Source organism: Camellia sinensis, chromosome 3, assembly GCF_055761805.1.
Source record: "Camellia sinensis isolate YWXY chromosome 3, ASM5576180v1, whole genome shotgun sequence".
NCBI classification, from domain to species: Eukaryota; Viridiplantae; Streptophyta; class Magnoliopsida; order Ericales; family Theaceae; genus Camellia; species Camellia sinensis.
The window spans coordinates 121,104,523-121,125,102 of NC_138963.1; the positions used below are offsets into that span (position 1 = coordinate 121,104,523).

Consider the following 20,580-nt stretch of genomic DNA (forward strand, 5'->3'; position numbering starts at 1 on the left):
CCTGCCATCCACCCGCCACCGCCCGCCACCACCACCCGCCACCTACTTGCAACCACCACCACCACCTACCTACCATCCACCCGCCACCGCCCGCCACCACCACCCGCCACCTACTTGCTACCACCACTCACCACCCACCTACTACCACCAGCCACCTGCCACCCATGCGCCACCACCACCATCACCCACCACCCACCTGCCACCACCACCCACCACACCCACCCACCACCACCACCACTACCACCACTCACTCGCTACCACCTACCACCCGCCACATGCCACCACCACCCACCACCTGCCACCCAACTGCCACCACCACCACCACCACCACCACTACCACTCACTCGTTACCACCCGCCACTATCACCCACCCACCACCACCACCATCCATCACCACCCGCCATCCGCCACCCACCTGCCACCGCCACCACCACCACCAGCACCCACCACCCGCCACTGTCACCCACCCACCATCACCAACCACCACCCACCCCCCACCCCCCACTACCCTGCCATCCGCCACCCACCTGCCACCACCATCTGCCACCACCACCCACACACTACCACCCACCATTGTCACCCACCACCACCCGCCCTCCGCCATCCGCCACCCACCAGCCACCACCACCACCACCTACCACCACCACCACTACCACTACCACCCACTCGTTACCACCCACTACCCGCCACCGTCACCCATCCACCCACCACCATCACCCGCCACCTACCCGCCACCACCCACCACCCGCCATCCGCTACCCACCTGCCACCACCACTCACCACTCGCCACCACCACCACCACCCACTCGCTACCACCTACCACCTGCCACCATCACCCACCCACACCCCACCACCCGCCGCCACCAGCTACCCACCACCGACCGTCACCACTTTCCACCACCGTCTTCCGCCGCCACTTGCCACCACTTGCCATTTCTCACTCTTTTTTATATTTTTAAATTTTTTTAAATATTTTGTCAATTACCAAACGCGTTTGTAGTTTATGTTTTTCTAAAAATAAACAAAAAATAAACAAAAACCAGTTTATAAAATTTTTGTAAATATAAATTGAAAACATAAGCGTTACCAAACACACCCCTAAAGTTTGCTTTTATTTTAGCTACTAAATATTTATTAGCCAAAATTTTTTCTCCATTTTATTTTTATTTTTAACTACTAAATATTTAGTAACCAAAAGTTTTTTTTTCCATTTTATTTTTATTTTTAGCTACTAACTATTTAGTTGCTAAAAATATTTATTTCATTTTTGGCTACTAATTGTTTAGTCGCCAAAAACATGATTTTATTTTATTTTTTAATTAATTTGTCTACAACATATATGTATTCCATGCAACCTGTATCATATATATATATATATATAAACAAAACAATACATCTATTATGAATCATTCCGCAATTTGCATCCATTTCATTTCCAACCATCCAAAAAAAATAACTTTTAATGTCAAATTCCATACAAATTAAGTATATTCCAATCTAAAATAATAATATTATTCCATACAAAACAGAGAATCAGAACAAAACATGTCCTCCGTATACAAATATATTCACTACCATGCCAAATATATTCTCTAAAGAAGATATCTTTATTGCTGTAAAGTGAGTTGATAATGATGTCCATAAGCCGAGACACCTCAGCCTAAAATTCAAACTTCTCTACATTACAGTGGAGTGATCTCTTCGACAAGTTTCCCTAAACCACATAATTTAAAAAAATTGAACTTTGTAAGCAAATAACTGCAGAGATGGATTGTTAAAGAAAAAATAAATAAATAAATTCAATGAAGATACCTTTGGCTCTTGGAATTGCAGCAGCCCTACATATCCATACAACAAAAGAAAATAAATCCAGCCAACCGCTACATTTGCGCCTTCCTCTGCATTTGAATTTAAAAACTAAAACAAACTAGGTCTCGTTTGGGAACAGGCTAATTTAGTAACTTTTTGGCTATTTGGCTAAAATATGAGTTAAAAAAAACTAGTATGTTTGGGATGACTTTTTGACTTTTTAAGAAAAAATGTGTAAAAAGTAGAGAGAAAAGAGAATATTTGATTTTTTGATATGTGTTGTTGGCTTTTTGATTTTTTTTGTGACTTTTTGACTTTTTGGCTAAAAAAATCACTTGCCAAACGAGACCTAAGACTACATAAAATTTAACTCATAAACATTGAAACTTGATTTTCAAGATTTGTTACAGAGCAATGGACCTCCCTCCTAGGTTCATGATTCAACAGCAATACATTACACACTCAATATGTCTTTAAACCAAAACTTTTACCAAAAAAAAAGAGGACAAAACTATGTAATTCTAAACTGGGTGTTTTATGTACTACCGCATTTGGCTTTATAATGTAAAGTTTGCTTCCTTACTTACTACTTAAAATTCCTAACAATCAATAAAATCCTGAAACAAAAACCATAGACATAAATGATAAAATCCCTAAATTGAAAGTAATTGGTTTCACAAAGCCTAATTTAGAATTATTAGTTACATGGCAAGTAATAGAATGTGAACCATGACCAGCTGAAGCAGAAAATTGAAACTGATGTTACTACTTCATTCTAGTTAACATCTTCACCAGATTTTTTGACAAAGGATCTATTATCTTTAATCCTAGACAGGCTCACAGAAAAATACATCTGGTGAATAAAAGAGAAAAAGATGTCCAAAACTATAATGTAATGTCAAGAATTCAAAGGACTGAAAACCATTCAACAAAACAATTTATTTCCTAAAAATTTCCAACCAATAAATATATCATTCATAACTTGGAACAAGTTCAAGTGCTTAACCTTCGAACAACCATATGATTGGTTACCCTGAAAAATAAAATCCAGATACAAGCAGTTGAAAGATCAAACTTTGGTAGATTTTATCAATTAAATCTCCATTTGTTGTGATAGTGCAATCATTTCTCTACAATCCCATAAAAGGAAATCATAACAAAATTATAAATAAATGAGTAAATAGGAATTTCGTTACTTGAGTCATCCTCCCAAAGAATGAAGTTGGAGTCAGTGGTTTCCCACCAGTAGCTTTCAAAGTCCTTTGAAGCAAAAACAACAACACAGAAGTATTTGATAGCCAATACACCATATGGGCATTGCTATCTTGATCCTGCAACATAAAATGCCTATGTATATACAATAAATAACATAGAACACATTGGATTTTATTTTCCTTTACTTAAAATTCAGACAAACATATGCATGAAGATAATTTTTCTTCATAACTTGATTGAAAATTGTGCAAGAGAAAATCAAAGTTAATGAATGATGCAGGTATTATTATCCAATAACCCTTACTTCGAACTCATAATATAAAAGACTATAAGATCAGCAACCCTTTTTATTAAAAAAAAAAAAAAGAAGTCAAAATGTGGGATATAACAAAGGTGGAAAACAAATGAAGTCTTATCCCACATTTAAAAGGGACAGTTACAGGGGGGACGAAGGACGGGGGAGGAAAAAAAAAAAAGCTTATTTAAGCCTAAGCCAAACGGGGACTCCTATTTTGTTGAGATAATGAAATGTGGCAACATATTGGAATAATTATTTGGGTGTTCTCAAGCTCTACAATAGAGTGATTTATGATTTTTTATATTCACTATGATCATTAAATAATTATTAAAATAATTAGTACAACCACATGAAGAAGCAACCAATAATTGCATTGAACATGTAAATTAACTAGTAGAAACTAACTACTGTAGATAGCATGGATAACAGAGGCTATCTCAACAGTATCCTAAACAACATATGCAAACGGAACACAAAGAGATGGAGGTTAGTTCACAGTATGAGAAAGCAATCTGATTTCACAGTGATGTATAAAGTGGTGGATATCTTTGGAAAAGCAAAGAGCTAATACCCATATCCATCCAGCAAAAATCAACCAAAACAATCACCAGATTTATTAGTATTCATCAATAAACCTATTTAACATATTTCGGTTTTGACTCCATCTATGTACAGTGCATGTGGTGGATATTTTGAAGAGCAATCTTGACTCCAAAAGGCAAGCATGGAGTTAATTAACTTAATGTAATAACAGAACGTACCAGAGAAACTTATGGAAAGATAATAAAATGCTCACAGATTAGTGCATTTCAAATAGGTAACACAAGTCTTACCAATTCATTCCATCTTGTTGATCAAAGCTTTGCCCCAATTTGGTATCATAAACTTCATACAAATGAAGGAAGATCAAACTATACCTGATCAATAGCAGATGGCCTTTTTCCATGGTGGAAACTTGAAATCACAATGGACATAGCTTGTACATGATTCATACTGACATTAAACTGATCTTGTAACATTCTAGCTCTCTCATCACACATGCTTGCAAGGGTTTCTTTCCTCTTCTCCATAGCTTGAGAGCTCATGTACCATGTTTTTCTCACTTCTCTTGGACCCAATATACTGGTAGTATCGATGGCGGAACTTACTCGTGATTTCTGAGATCATCTCCCAAAATTTCACCCAAATCCTTGTACCATCACCAAGAAACCAGTCTTGGTTTCCATGATTCCACCATTAATGAACCAATTCATGGAAAATCTACAGTGGTGGAGTTCATTTAGATAGATAAAATACCTATTACCATTTTTTTTTTGGATACATCGGAAAGGAGAATACCTATTACCATTAGAGATGCTCTAACGATAAGGTTATGCCGAAGGATGAAAATATTCATTTGATCTTTATCTGTACAAATTGGGGAGAGAGTAAAAACAGCCCCTGTTTATCAAAAGCAGTGGACATTTAGAAAGTAAAGAGAGAAAGTAAAAGTCACTGAGTGAGGAGTGAGAGAAACAGAGAGAGAAGCGGCAATGGTGAACGAATAAGTGAGAGAGAGAGAGAGAAAGATGACCTCCGTGGCATCGACTCACTGGCGATGGCCTGTGAAGAGATCTATGCCACCACCAAGACATAGATTTGGTGAATTTTTCGACTCCACCCACGTTCGTCTAAAGAAATCTCGTACTCTGGTAATCGGCGCTATGTCGTCGGCATCGATAACTAAGGATGAGAAAGAAGAAGTGATTTGCAACTTGTGTGGCACCGAAGCTGCTGTCATCACCTTCTCCAATGCTGGCAACACCTTTGCCTTCGAAAACCCCTTCGTTGACTCGAGATTGAACATTGAGCTTTCGGTAAAAGAACAAGGCCTATTCGATCTCTTCAGATCGCAAAGATCTTGAAGGACGCGAAGGAGACGATGCAATAGTTCCTGTCGAAGTTCATCAATTTCATCATCGGCGAAAGAGAGGTAGTGGGAGGGAGGCGGGTGTAGGTGGTGGCGTCACTGCCGGAGACGGAGAAGAGAGGCGGCGGAGGAGGGAAGTCATGGGAGATGGTGCGATTAATGCAATAGTGATGGTTAGGGTTAGGGTTAGGGTTAGATTTGGAGAGCTTTTTGCGAAGGGGATTGAGAGGGTTTGGAGTGTTGCGAGCTAACACTACAAGGGGAAGAGAGAGAGAGACTAAAGAGAGAGAGAAAGATAGGCGCCAGTTTGGGTTTGGAAACCAAATATATATATATATATGTATTATACATTAGCGACTAAATATTTTAGTCGTTAATTAATTTTATAAATCTTTTCAAAATTTGAAAGATTTCTTCCAAATATTTTAGTTTTTTGGCGACTAATAAAAAATAATTTTTTATTTTACATTCAGTGACTAAATTATTTTAGTTGCCAAAACTTAATATACAACGACTAAAATATTTTTTTGCCACTAAAAATATGTTTTTGGCGACCAAAGCCAAAGATAAAAAATAATTTTTTATTTTACATTTGACGACTAAATTATTTTAGTAGCCAAAACTCAATATACGGCGACAAAATTTTTATTGACTAAATTTTTTTTAGTCTCCAATAATCAATATATCCCGACTAAAAAAATTGTAACTAAATATTATACTTTTGCCGACTGAAAAAAATTTTAGTCGCCAATTTCACACCTTTTGGCGACTAAAAAAAATTTAATCGCCAATTTTAATCGTCAAAAGTGCATTTTGTTGGGGGTGATTCAATGGTAAAATCAATATGATCTTTTAACAATTGTTTTAATATAAGCCTGAGACATAATTATATATATATATATATAATTTTTTTCTTTATAATTTTTTACTCTATTTGATTATTAAAATAATATAAAATTATAATTAATATTTTATAAATAGACGGGCCAAGCCTAGTTGGGCTAAAACTTCTAATCCCAAGTCTAGCCCGTTTTTTAAATGGGTATAAATTTCAACCCAGTCCGCTGTATGAGCTAAGTATTTTTTTCAAACCATAAACATATCAAGTTGGATTGGGTGAGCCATGGGGTCCATGGCCACCCCTAGCTTAAACTTCCCATCCATTTTTCTTAGATTTTTTAGAATTCTATACCATTAATAATGATATCATAGTATTATTAGTCTAAATATAATTTATTATTTTCAATTAAATTGAATTCCGTTGCCATGTAAAAAAATAAATTAGTAATTTCAATTAATTGCCATTAAATTTTTGCAAAGATTTGCTTTTTAAGATCTCTCTTTCAAATTTTAACCAAAATTATGAAACTAAAAAATGTTTATTGACAATAACAAATTAAAATTAAAATTTTATCTCACAAACTTTTCTATCTCATTTTCAATACTTCTTTTTCTTTTTTTTAATTATTCTATATTTGTTTCAATAGAATTTTTCCTTACAACTAATTGATAAATTTGAAGCGGTTTAACTCAGACTCAAAGTTCATTTCTCACATCATGCAGATGATGCTTTATTCATGTCAATTCGAGAGTTTGAAGGTGACTATTACTTTAATATATATAAATTTATTATTTGTATTAATTAATTGAATATCCAACCAAAATTCTGAATATTTAACTAAAATTCTGACAAAAGATAATAATTAACTTTTTTTGAACAATAATTATAAATTTGTTACACTACGTCAAAATTGGACTTTAGCGGCGGTTTTTTACCGCCGTTAAAGGCTGTAAAACCGCCGTTAAAACCTTTAACGGTGGTATTAACGGCGGTCTCGTTACCACCGTTTATGCACGTGTCGGAAAAAGTACAACCGTCGTAAAAAGGTAAATTACCGTCGTCAAAAGTCGACCAAAAACGGCGATTTTTTACCGCCGTAAACAGGTTCAGATTTTTTCAAAAAGTAATTATTTCTTCTTGCACTCCTTAAGTTTTGAACCCAAGACCTCTCATCCACCCACACCAACCACTCTGCCATAGCCACTCTTCATAAAATATATTCCCTAAATAAATATTTAAACATTACTTTACCTTATTATAGATGGTTTTCGCCGGAGCTCGCCGGAGTTTCGCCGGAGCACGCCGGAGCTCCGCCGGCAAAGACCGCCGTCATTAACGGCGGTAATGATTGGGTATTAGCGGCGGTTTTGTTACCGCCGTTAAAGGCCGGCATTAGCGGCGGTTTTGTTACCGCCGTTAATAGAGGGTTTCATTACCGTCGTTAAAAACACTTTAGTGGCGGTTTTTTTAACGGCGGTAACGAAACCGCCATTAATGATAAATTAACGGCGGTATTAACGGCGGTTTTCGTTACCGCCGGCGATTTTCGTTACTGCCGTTAAAAAAACCGCCGTTAATGCCCTGTTTTGGCGTAGTGTTATAATTTATTGTTACTAGGGTTGAGGGGTTTGAAAATGGGAGGGGTTTTTCTCAAGTCTTTGCCAATTTCGGATTTGTAGCCTCACCGTGAACTCCACTTTGAAGAATTAATCTGATTTTATAGGGCCTTACATAAATCCATGATGAAATAAACTAATTCAGTAATTATAATCATATAATTTCATTATATTTATATTTGAAAAAATAAACATTCTATTTTTAAAATGATACTTTGTTATTTATTTTTATATTTTTAAATGATATTTATGGGGCATTAGTCTAATATTTTCACGAATAAGTTCCATGTATACGAACCTATCCAGTCCACTATAAATTAGATACAAGACCAGACCCTTGAAAATATCCCAAACGTGTCATGCCATCATTGAGCTATCTACAATCGGGCATTTTTGTTGAGACTTGTTTGGCATGAGTTTTTTTTTTTTTTTAATTAAATCAAACAATAAAAATAAAAATATTAGTTTAATTAATAAGATAAAATATTATATTTAAATTATAATTATTTTATTTTTTCTTTTATAACTATTAAATCAACTAAAAAAATTAAAATTTATTTTACACATAATTTTTTTAATCAAGCTAAAATAATATTAAAAAAATAAAAAATAAATCAGACTAAATTAGCTCAACTTGGAGGACTGAGAATTTTGAAAACAAAAATTTTCTATTGGACTATACTTGTTATAGCAACATATATATTTAGGGGAAAAACTCTATATTACTCGCCCTAAAAAGTGTGCATCAATGTCTTTAATCATAACTTTTGTGAATTTTTATTATCACGTGGTTTGAGTGATTTTATAGTATTAGTTATGATTTAGTTATGATATTTTTTAATTTGGTTATGATTAAAGAAATTCTTAGTTATGCCTTAAGTGATATTTGGTTGTGAACCTTGATTATGACGTATTTTGTGATGTTAGTTATGACTCAATTATAATATGGGGTTGTAATCTATCTATGTAGGGTTTTGTTTACGTGTGTAACCCCCTTAAGGTTGCACACCATATGCAACTCAATTGTTAGCCGTTAGATTACAATAATTGATCAAAATCATTGAATTGTTTAATCGTGAAAAAGTTGAAACCGGGGCAACCGGTTAATGCTTGTATTTGCATGATTGCATCCCACTCACTCTCTGTATTTTGTACCTATCTCTCTCTGTTCTCTTCTCTATGTAAGATTGAGTCAGTGTAACCCTTGATTTCCATTAACAGGGAGAAGCCCCTGCTGGGTTGGTTCCATTGACGAATCTCTTTAGGGAACAGTATAACGGGCAATTTACAACAACAACGGAACTACAAGGCTGTGTTGGTTCCATTGCTGAAGTGAAGCCCGTCTCGGCAACTAGATATGAGGTATGGAGCTGTCTCCCTCTCAGTCTCTCTAGCCTCTTTACTTCAGCTATTTTCCCTCAACTAAACCCTCATCCTAATTTCAACCGCTCTACGCTTCGCTCAAACAGAAATCCCTCAATTGGCAACTAACCTTTCTCTTTCTCAAGCGAGTGTTTGTGTTTGCACAAACCACTAAACCATGTGAAAAATGTCATGTTTGTGTTTGTGTTAACATTTTTCGGTCATCAAGTAATTATTTGTACTAATGTCGTGTGTAGTATGGCCCCAGCGGAAGTTAAAAGGGAAGGTGGTGATTATGACATTGTAAATGAAGCAGATGACATTCGTTTGATGAATGAAAGTCGGGCGGAACCTTATCATGGTTGCGAAGCTAGTCCGAGCAATGACGAAGCAACCAACTTGAACGTTAAAGATGGGGGAGCCGATGTGAAAAAAGAAATGGTTGACGATGCTCATCGCAATGACATGGTTGGTGATGTTGAATGTGCTATTCTGGAACAGAAATTTGATTCGGTCGAAGATGAAGAAGCTTTCTACAATGCGTATGCTAAAGCCAAGGGATTTAGTATACGAAAATCCAGATTTAACACAAATAAAGAGGGAAAGGTCGTTAGTAGGCTGTGGTTGTGTTCAAGGAAAGGTTAGAGATTACCAAAATACTTGGACCGTGTTGCTGAGAAGAGTAGAGCTCCCAAGGCACTAACAAGAGTAGGTTGCAAAGCCCAATTTCGCGTACAGTATGACGCAGATGGTGGTGAAGGGGGAAAGTATGTTGTGACTCACTTTGCCGCAGACCACAACCATGAATTGGCGGAACAACACTGTGTGATGTATCTGAGGTCACATCGCAGTTTAAACAGCGCTGACAAAGCTCAAGCAATGGCTATGCGCAACGTCGGTGTGAAGACTAGCCAAATCATAGACTATATGGTAAATCAATCCGGGTCTTATAAGAATGTTGGTTTTATCCGTACGGATCTGCACAACCATATTCAAGCCGAACGTAGAGTAGAAGTTGAGGATGGTGATGCGTAGGGTGCGTTGGTTTACCTATGTGGAAAACTTGATGTTGATGCACTTTTTTTTTACAAGTATGATGTGTGTAACAATAACAAGTTACAAAATTTGTTATGGGCAGATTCGAAATCGCGGGCCGACTACGCAAAGTTTGGTGATGTGTTGATATTTGACTCAACTTACAGAACCAATGCATACAAGAAACCTTTTGTCATGTTGGCTGGTGTGACTAGCCACTTTAGGACCATGATATTTGCATGTGTTTTGCTAGCTAATGAGACAATTGAGACATACACATAGGTTTTGGAAACTGTGGGGGCCGAGAAGAGGGAGTCGTAGAGATTCCGGATAGTCAAATCTCTGAGAGTCGAGATTCGAAGCACTCGACAATTGGCTCGCAAGCTCAGATCCAACCCTATTTAGCCAAATAACCGATTAGGCAAGAGGCCGAATGAAGGTCGGTCTATTATAAAATGTGCCGAATATGAGTTGGACATAGACCTAATCCCGAGGCCCATGGAAGAAAAGATATAAATAGAAGAACATCAACCACAAAGAGGTATGTAAGAATTGTTGTGCTTAACTTAGAATACAAGCATTCTTGAGTGTGGATTCTAACTTGTCCGTCGAAGTGCTAATTCTGGCACCCCCGACCAGAGTGTTTATTCCTTTTCAGGTGACCAGAAGAAGATCACGAGCGTTCTCCAGGATCTGAAGAGTATTTCCAAACCACTTCTCCACAATTGGCGCCGTCTGTGGAAATACTCAAGCACATCTATGGCGAGCGTAATGGAAGATCCTTCGACAGTCACTGTCGACCCTATACCGCAAGATGAAACCACTTCAACAAACATGCTTGGAACAGAGACTATCGCCGCAAGACATGCCTTGAATTTCTCCTCACCCTCGACTTCGGAGCATGAAGCAATGCAAGTGATCCTGCAACAAGCAAAGCAAAACGAACAAAGATTGGAGAACATGATCGTAGAGAACGAACATCTCCGTCAGGATTTGGCCTGAGAGGTGGCGAAGTCCAAACAATCTGCATACCAAGGCCCGGGACGACCCGTGAAGGCAGCTGGTCAACGTTCTCGAGCCCGACAACGAGATACTGATGGCAACTCCGACTCATTATCCTCGAAGCCCAAGACGAAGGGACGATTTGAAATTTTTAGTTCTTCTGAAGAGAGTCCCCGTACAAGGCGTAAGCGAAGAAGAAACAGCTCGGATGACGATCAACACGATCCTTTTATATGACGGATTGGAAAGGTAGTGCTACCCAAGAAATTCAAAGCACCGTCATTCACCTTGTACAACGGTAAATTGGTACAAGATGGCCGGCTACAACGGTACGTCCGGAAAGGCAACCCAACCAAAGCAATAGCCTTCACACAGGATTCACATGCGATCCGCGTGATCCACATGATATACAGCCTGCCAATGTCATTAGCGGTGCACGCGATTCAGTCGAAGCCAACCCAAGGCAAATCAAAGCAATCCTGGAGCTTGGCTTCCCTCGTTTAGTAAAGGAGGTTCAAAAGTTAATGGGGATGGCTGCCACACTCAACAGGTTTATCAACCGGTCCACTGATCGCTGCCGACAATTCTTTCATACACTACGGCAGGGCAAGGCCTTTGAATGGTCTACCGAGTGCGAAGCCGCTTTCAACGGCCTGAAGACCTACCTTCGCTCAGTACCACTCCTGACAACACCCTCTGCTGGCGACCCGCTCATTTTGTACCTGGCAGTTTCTGACCGAGCCGTCAGCGCCGTATTGATAAAGGAAGAGATGGGGGAGCAGCGGCCAGTGTATTATGTGAGCAAGGCAATGGTTGATGCCGAAACACGCTACCTTCCGCTGGAAAAGCTCATCCTAGCCCTAGTTATGGCAACAAGGAAGCTCATGCATTACTTCTAGAGGCAGAGCATTGGGGTGCTAACAGATTATCCCCTCCGATCAGTACTACGCAGTGCAGAAGCATCTGGACGTGTTTCAAAGTGGGCTCTGGAACTTGGCCAGTACGATATTCAATTTTTACCCAAAACCTCAATCAAAGGACAAGTGCTTGCCGACTTTATCGTCGAATTCACAGGACGCCTTGCCGACTTCAAATCCGATGTTGCCAACTTCAAGTCAGATGAAATTCGACCGAAACCGAGCTGGAGGATTTATGTTGGGGACATCTGGCAGTTGTATTGTGATGGATTGTCCAATCAGCAAGGCAGTGGAGCTGGAGTTGTAATCATGACTCCCGACGGTGCAGTAATTGAGCAGGCTGTCAAACTCGGCTTCGAAGCATCAAATAACGAAGCCGAATATGAAGCCCTTTTAGCCGGCTTGCAGAATGCACATATTTTGGGTACTCGGCATCTGCTTGTGTTTTGCGACTCAAAACTGGCGATCAATCAGCTAAAGGGGGAGTACGCAGCAAGAAACGACCGTATGGCGGCCTACATGAAAACTGCCAATTCCCTGTTGGTAAAATTTGACCATCATGAGTTAAACTAGATAACACGTGATCAGAACACCCATGCAGATGCCTTGGCTTGCCTAGCCTCCGCAATCAACTCAGAGATTAAACGGACCATTGAAGTAGGATTCATCCCAGAGCCAAGCATTGGCCCTTTGGAGGAAGTCCAAATCAACCTTATAGAATCTGCACCAAGTTGGATGGATCCCATTGTTGCATTCCTATCTTCTGAACAACTCCCAGAGGACAAGAAAGAAGCACACAAGCTGTGAAACAAAGCCATGTGATACTACTTGGACCCGCAAGGAAGGCTTTATAAAAAGTCACTCTCTGGCCCATATTTGGAATGTGTGCACCCGGATAAAGTCGGGGAGCTTCTGACTGAAATACACGAAGGCAGTTGTGGAGCCCATTCTGGCGGACGCCCTTTCACCCATCGAGCTATAACGCAGGGGTATTATTGGCCGACAATGAGAGCGGATGCCGAATGTTATGCAAAAAAGTGTGAACAATGCCAGAAATTCTTCCCGTTAAAATATCTACCTACTGAAGAGTTGAACTCAATCACCAGCCCTTGGCTGTTCGCCCAGTGGGGGTTTGATATCGTAGGACCATTGCCGAGGGCCCCAGGGAACAAGCGATACCTGATTGTCGCAATAGATTACGTTACGAAATGGGTCGAAGCGGAGGCATTAACACACATTCGAGATGCTGACATTAAACGCTTTGTGTGGAGGAACATCATAACACGATTCGGCATTCCCAGAGCTCTTATCTCAGATAACGGCACCCAGTTTGATTGTGGCGTATACCGAGAGCTGTGCAGCAAATACGGTATTCGGCCATACTTTTCTACGCCGGCTTATCCCCAAAGCAATGGCCAAGCCGAAGCCTCTAATAAATCCATCTTGGACGGCATCAAGAAGAGGCTGGAGAAAGCCAAAGGCAGATGGGTCGAAGAATTGCCGAGTGTACTGTGGGCTCATCGAACTACACCGAGAAGATCGACTGGAGAAACACCGTTTGCCCTATGCTTTGGAACCCAGGCAATCTTACCCCTAGAGATTGGCCACCCGACACTCAAGTCGCAAGTCTTTGATACAGGCCGAAATGACATGATGTTGGCTTTGGATTTGATTCTAATCGAAGAACGAAGACACCGAGCCCTTGCGTCAATGGTGTGGTACTGGCAGCAGCTGGAAAAGTCGTATAATCAACAGGTTCAGCTGTGCCGCTACACACCAGGGGAATTGGTCCTAAAGAAGGTGCTTCCAGCTGACAAGAAACCGGCCGATGGAAAATTGGGTCCTAACTGGGACGGCCCTTACCAGATTGATTCGATCGCCGGAGTAGGTGCATATCGGCTCAAAGACATGTCAGGAAGGAGTCTGCCACGGCGTTAGAATTCCACGTATTTACGCAAATTTTATCATTAACCCGACTTGTGGGACGTGATGCTTGCTCCGAACTGTTCGCTATGTACATCTCTTTTTTTGTAATACAAAGATTCTCATTCACCTACTACAGAATCTAGTTCAAAGATGTCCCGATTAAAGCCTCCGGATTCGGAACGCCCTTCGTGGATATCACGACTGGCCAATTAAAGTCTCCAGATTCGGAGCCCCATTGGCGAATGACGTCTTTGGGCCGATCAAGCCTCCGGATTCGGAGCGCCCTTCGTGGATATCACGACTGGCCAATTAAAGTCTCCAGATTCGGAGCCCCATCGGCGAATGACGTCTTTGGGCCGATCAAGCCTCCAGATTCGGAGCGCCCTTCGTGGATATCACGACTGGCCAATTAAAGTCTCCGAATTCGGAGCCCCATCGGCGAATGACGTCTTTAGGCCGATCAGGCCTCTGGATTTGGAGTGCCTTTCGTGGATATCACGACTGGCCAATTAAAGTCTCTGGATTCGAAGCCCCATCGGTGAATGACGTCTTTGGGCCGATCAAGCCTCCGGATTCGGAGTGCCCTTCGTGGATATCACAATTGGCCAATTAAAGTCTCCAGATTCGGAGCCCCATCAGTGAATGACATCTTTGGGCCGATCAAGCCTCCGGATTCGGAGCGCCCTTCGTGGATATCACGACTGGCCAATTAAAGTCTCCAGATTCGGAGCCCCATCGAATGACGTCTTTGGGCCGATCAAGCCTCCGGATTTGGAGCGCCCTTCGTGGATATTACGACTGGCCAATTAAAGTCTCCAGATTTGAAGCCCCATCGGCGAATGACGTCTTTGAGCCGATCAATTCTCCAGATTTGGAACTGCCTTCGTGGATATCACGACTGGCCAATTAAAAGTCTCCGGATTCGGAGGCCCATCGGCGAATGACGTCTTTGGGCCGATCAAGCCTCCGGATTCGGAGGCCCATCGGCGAATGACGTCTTTGGGCCGATCAAGCCTCCGGATTCGGAGCGCCCTTCGTCGATATCACGACTGGCCAATTAAAGTCTCCAGATTCGGAGCCCCATCGAATGACGTCTTTGGGCCGATCAAGCCTCCGGATTCAGAGCGCCATTTGTGGATATCACAATTGGCCAATTAAAAGTCTCCGGATTCAGAGCCCCATCGACGAATGACGTCTTTGGGCTGATCAAGCCTCCGGATTCGGAGCGCCCTTCGTAGATATCACGACTGGCCAATTAAAGTCTCTAGATTCGAAGCCCCATCGGCAAATAACGTCTTTGGGCCGATCAAGCCTCCGGATTCAGAGTGCCCTTCTTAGATACCACGACTGGCCAATTAAAGTCTCCGGATTCGGAGCCCCATTGGCGAATGACGTCTTTTGGCCGATTGTAGACATCTTATTTTTTACCGTCCTCTAGACTTGGACGTCATCATTTGAACACTCGATGATCATCCATGCTCGTGTTCGTCTTGAGTTCTCGGAGGTTTTGGTCGTGCGCCTTGCCTCGAGACCTCTCAACTTGTTTGTTTTGTGCTTGGTTATGCACCAAACACTTGTGTTTTTGCTTCTAAGGGCAGGGAATGGCTTGTTGGCCATCTCCACACCTCACCGGCCTTGGCTTGAAGCCACCGGCCCTGTTTTCTTGCTACCGGCCAAATATTTTGATCGGTCGGCAATGTTTTTGGTCGGCTGGCCATTTTTGTTGGTCAATCGGCCATATTTTCCAGTCGACCCCTTTCCATCTGTTTTTGGTAGATATTTTATGCCAGCTGTCACAGCTGGCATCCGTCACAGCTGGTATCCACAATACCCCTCCTCCATACACATGTATGGAAGGATTTGCTCCCTTATGTTAGCTTCTCCAAGAAGCTTAGGAATTGGATTCCTATAAGAGGAGGCCCTCTCTTCCCTTTCCAGAGGTTGAAGAACTCTGATATATATGATATACATCACTCTCTCTCTCTATATCTCCCTCTCTGTCTCTCTTGATTTGTGTGTGTAAAAGTGTTCCAAAGGGGTTTTTGTTCTTAGTTTTGCACTAAGACACCTAGTGTTACACCATACCTCGGTTACTAAGGTCTTAAGGGGTTGATTTCAGAGTTTTTGAGTTAGTTTTGATCAAAAGGAGGTGCTGGATTTGGTGTTCTTGAAGTGTTCTTCAAGGGTGAGAACTACCTCTTTTATTCCCCATTTTGCCTTAAGTTTTTAACCTATCTTGCATGCTATTTTGAGCTTAGTGTATAACTGATAAAAGTTCTGTATTTTCATGCTTAAGATGTTTCATTAAGGTCACTTTTGGGTTGGGGGTTGTTTACACCCTCTTAGGCATTGTTTGGACTCTCTTTGTGCCTTTCTCTTTGGGCTTTGGAACCCCCTCATTTCAACCTTCTCACCACTGTGGAGAAGTGGTTTTGAAGTCATGTATAGGGGAGGGACACCCCTCTCCCTTTGTGTCTCATTTGCTTGTGTTTAAGGCTTATAAAGGTAACATTCTTGCTTAGCTTTATTTGGCTTCATTTCAGTGGGTATTTGGTGTTAGTTTATCATATTATACCTCTGTTTTTTGTCAGATTGATAGCCTATTGCATGCATCATGCACTTGCTTTGTAATCCCCTCTATTGTCATAACATGTAGCATGCATTTAGACCATTATGCTTGCATGTTTTAGCTTGACTTCATGAATCTTTTAGCCATGTTATGACATGTTTAAGCTCTGTTTGTTGTTGATTTGGTCATGTTTGCCATGCTTTGTATAGCCACGATGCATTTTAGCTTGTTAGCTTTGGGTGTGTGAGTCATGAGCATGCTTTATTTGGGCTATTTTAGTGATTTGGAATCACTTATCATGCTATTTCAGTCCATGTTCCATGCTTGTATGCTTGCATTTACCATCCTTTCAATACTTTGAAGAGTTGTTGTTTTATGCTTTGAAAAGAGGTCATTGTGCATGCCTCTTTGTTCAAGTCTTTAGGCTGCCATATCAGTGGGCTTTGGGACTCATTTTGGCATATTATAGCTCTCTTTTTTCATTGCCTAACCCATGCCATGTTTGGTTGAGGTAGTTGTAGTGGAATACTCTCTTTGTAGTCTTGAATGCCCTTGTTTTGGTGCCTATTTCTTAGCATGTTTTGGTCATGTTCCATGCATGTTCTAGCCTTATTTTGGTCTGCCCTAGGACTGATTTAAGTCATTTTGGTTCTTTGAGGCTTGGTTGGTCTGACCATAGCTTGACCCCCTTTTGTTAGCCTCAAGTTTTGGCCTTCATTGCATGCCTTACTGACATAACTTGGTTGATTTGGCATCATCCTTTACACATTTTCAGAGCTTAGCATGCATGTCATTTGTCTACATTAGTCTCTTTTTTTTAAATGTGTTTAAAAGTTCCCCTTTCCATGCTTAAGTGATAGGCTAGTTAGCATGCATGTTTGCTTTGCATTTTGGTGCCTTCATCCATCACTTTTGGCCACTGTTTTTGGGTATGGCTGAGGTCTCCCATTTCGGTTTAAACCCACCTTTGCATATAGTCGCATACTTGGCATGTTGCATCCTATTACATTACTTGCATGTTCGCATTCCATCATGTTTATATACTTAGTGTTTTACATGATGATTAGCTAGTTGCATTACATAACCTTGTTATATACTTGGCATGTTCATGTTACATTGGCATTAGCTTGCATGCTTAGGTAGCATTGGGTTACATTGAGTCAACATGCTCATATTGCATTGCATTAGTTACATGCCTTGCATTATATTTAGCATACATGCATTACATGGTGTTTGGTTTGGAGTGTCAAACCAAACGTGAGGAATGTGGGACGTTCGTACTTGAAGTGACGAAACGTGACTCAATCTTCGGTCACCGTCACTCTTGATCCAACATGATGGAGTGTGTGGCATCCATTTGTTTTGTGCATCCATTTTACATTGATATGCACACTTGGCTCCTTTGGCCATCATGCGTTAATATGCGTGATTGGTGGCCCGAGGGTCGAGAGCCATACTCCCTTGAGTTAATAGCATGATAGGGAGGGTGGTCATGCATACATTTGGCTTGCAAATTCCATGCCATGCACTGTCTGTCCTCTGTTGCAGCAAAACCAGTATTCTGCAGAAAAAAATGGCCGGTCGGCAACTTTCAGTGTCGGCCGACTATCAATACCCAGCCGGTGGTCCCATTTTTGGTCGATGACCATATTTCCATGGCCGGTGGTGTTTTCTCTCGGCCGGTGGCATCCCAAAGTGTTCGGGGAGTGGTTCAGAAGCAACCTTAGGATTTTCACAATTATCAGAGGTGCAGAACAGTGCAAACAGAGGCAAAGAGGCATGGCAACGGGTTTCCGAGCTAGGCAAATCGAGCATGCATCATCCAATCATTTCGAGCGGAGCTGCGGCAGCTTTTTGAATTTCATACTTAGTTTATTTTGTAATTAATTCGTTAATTAATTAAGGGACTGTAATAATTAATTAGCTAGAGTAGTTAATTATCTATTGGGTTGGTATTATTCTTTCGGACCCTCCGTCGAGAGGGTGACGTTGTAATAAGTGTGCGTGCATGTGTGAATGTCTTCCAACCCCACGTCTTTCTTCCTTTTATTTACTAGCTTTTGATGGTTAGTTTAGGGCATGTTTTAATTAGCATACTTATGCTCGCATGTTTGCATCATTCATCTGTTTTGCATGCACCGGGTTCAGCGCATCATGCTAACTACATTGTATTTCAATTCTAACTTGAATACGTGTATCGAGTTGCCGCATTTCACATACTATTCTTAGAATAACCGAGCCTATTTTAGTTATATTTTGCATGTGTTGCATTAGCCATCCTAACATGAACTAGGATCATGCATGATTCCTAACTAGTTTCTTGTTTTGGCTCGGAGTACTAGGTAAGTTTTTATGCTTTAGCATCTTACATGAGTGTGTGTGTTGCCATGATAGCATGCTTACCATGAGGCTATGTGCTTATGTGATATAACTGCCTGAATGCCTGTAGGTGAAGGTTGGGTTGCTTGAATTGGAATAATTGGTCGAAACTCGTGTTTTAGCCTACTTACGAGTAGCAAACTTCAATCCATTTTGAAAACAAACGGATATGCGATGCTTTGTTCCAACTTAGGCAATCCAGTCTATACTTGTATGCTGTGCGCATCACATAGTAATGCTAGGCTAACAACCGGAATAAGAACGCATAATGTTTTCAAAACTAGATATCATGGTTTGTAGAGGCCGATCCTTGATCGGACGAGTGGGGGTGCTCACAAAGTGACCTTCCCCAATCGTACCCAAGTTCCCGAGCCAAGGCAACTTTGGTGATGACGGACACGTGGCCTTAGGCACGAGTCAGGGTTTCCTAAATTCTCCCAAAATAAAATATTTAGGTGGCGACTCTGTATCTGGCAAAGCAGTCCATGTTTGGCACTTCTTTCTAAAAATCAGTTTTTCAAAACGATTTGTCGGATTTGAACTCTTTGGTGATTTATCGATCTCGCATTGCACTTGGCAAGATTAGATTCAGAACCATGACATCGAGTCCGAACTGTAGTGAGCCCAATGAACAAAACGGGATTTCTCCCAGGACGTTCGGCCGCGTCTACACCGATCAAGCCTCCAGATTCGGAGCCCTATCGGCGAATGACGTCTTTGGGCCGATCAAGACTCCGGATTCGGAGCGCTCTTCTTAGATATCACGATTGAAGTCTTTGGGCCGATGAACCCTTCGGGTCGTGAGTAACACAATGTCGATTAAATCAAGCCGAACAATGTCCATACAATTGTCTGAAATACGTTTGCTCAAACATTCATATAATAAAACACATGCAATCACACCTGTGCCGAACAAAACTTATAACAAAACATTGAAAATGAAACTCTTTTTTCGACCAACCAATAATTACATAATCTTAGACGCAATCCGTGTTTGAACATTTATAACGAGTATTTTTATTCGGCGTCTCCCTCATCATCGCTCTTTTCAACTCAAAGGCGGAAAAGGGCAAATGATCACGATGATCCAGGCCACATGAGTTGTAATCGACACCCTTCGCTCGGAGAGCCTCCGCGGCCTGAAGTGCCGTGATCCAACCATGCTTAAAACTGTGATTCTCGCATCGGCAGACCTCCTCAGCAAGTGTCTCTTTCATTTTGTCGATCCCAACCTTCCGGCCCTCATGGAAACCTTGCTCGTAACGCTTGGCCATCACATTTGCTACGGCAAACATGCCTGTTGTATCTCGGTCGATGATGGCATGACTAAATAGCTGCTGGGTCATGCTCTCGTCCACAATCGGGTTAGACTAACCCGCCGCATGCGGATCGGAGACTTTAACTTTCCTAAGCTCGCCCTCGGCCTTTTCTGCACGAGCCTCCGCACTGCGGACCCGTTCGCCCATTTTCTCTATTTCCCGCCGCGCGGCGCGCAGACGCATGCCGACTTCGTAGGCGGTGTACAGCCCTTTCACCGCCCCATGAATACCTTCTTGAAACACTTCAAAATCTCGTCGTCCAACCATCGATTGTTGGACTTCCGGTGGAAAGATCTGTCGACCAAACTCGACCGCTACACCCGGATCATTGACGATAGAATCTGCCTCAGTCATTGGTTTATTCCCCATGAACATCGCAAAAC

At 41.4% G+C, this 20,580-nt stretch overlaps 1 protein-coding gene across 5 annotated transcripts; it reads right to left on the bottom strand.

The window, feature by feature from the left end:
- Positions 1 to 1,432: 1,432 nt before the first annotated feature.
- On the bottom strand, positions 1,433 to 5,529 carry LOC114316945 (uncharacterized). 5 transcript variants are annotated; one of them, XM_082920648.1, is made up of 6 exons: positions 4,896 to 5,529; positions 4,668 to 4,762; positions 4,240 to 4,582; positions 3,006 to 3,140; positions 1,813 to 1,838; positions 1,433 to 1,714 (listed from the first exon to the last, which is right to left on the bottom strand). In XM_082920648.1, the coding sequence occupies exons 3-6, from the start codon at positions 4,405 to 4,407 to the stop codon at positions 1,678 to 1,680; spliced, it is 366 nt and encodes a 121-aa protein (XP_082776774.1). In that variant the 5' UTR covers positions 4,408 to 4,582; positions 4,668 to 4,762; positions 4,896 to 5,529; the 3' UTR covers positions 1,433 to 1,677. The 5 variants fall into 5 exon arrangements, 3 of the variants coding, with proteins under 3 accessions (XP_082776774.1, XP_082776773.1, XP_082776772.1); XM_082920647.1 differs by having other exon boundaries at positions 4,661 to 4,762; XM_082920646.1 differs by having other exon boundaries at positions 4,240 to 4,762.
- Positions 5,530 to 20,580: the final 15,051 nt, after the last annotated feature.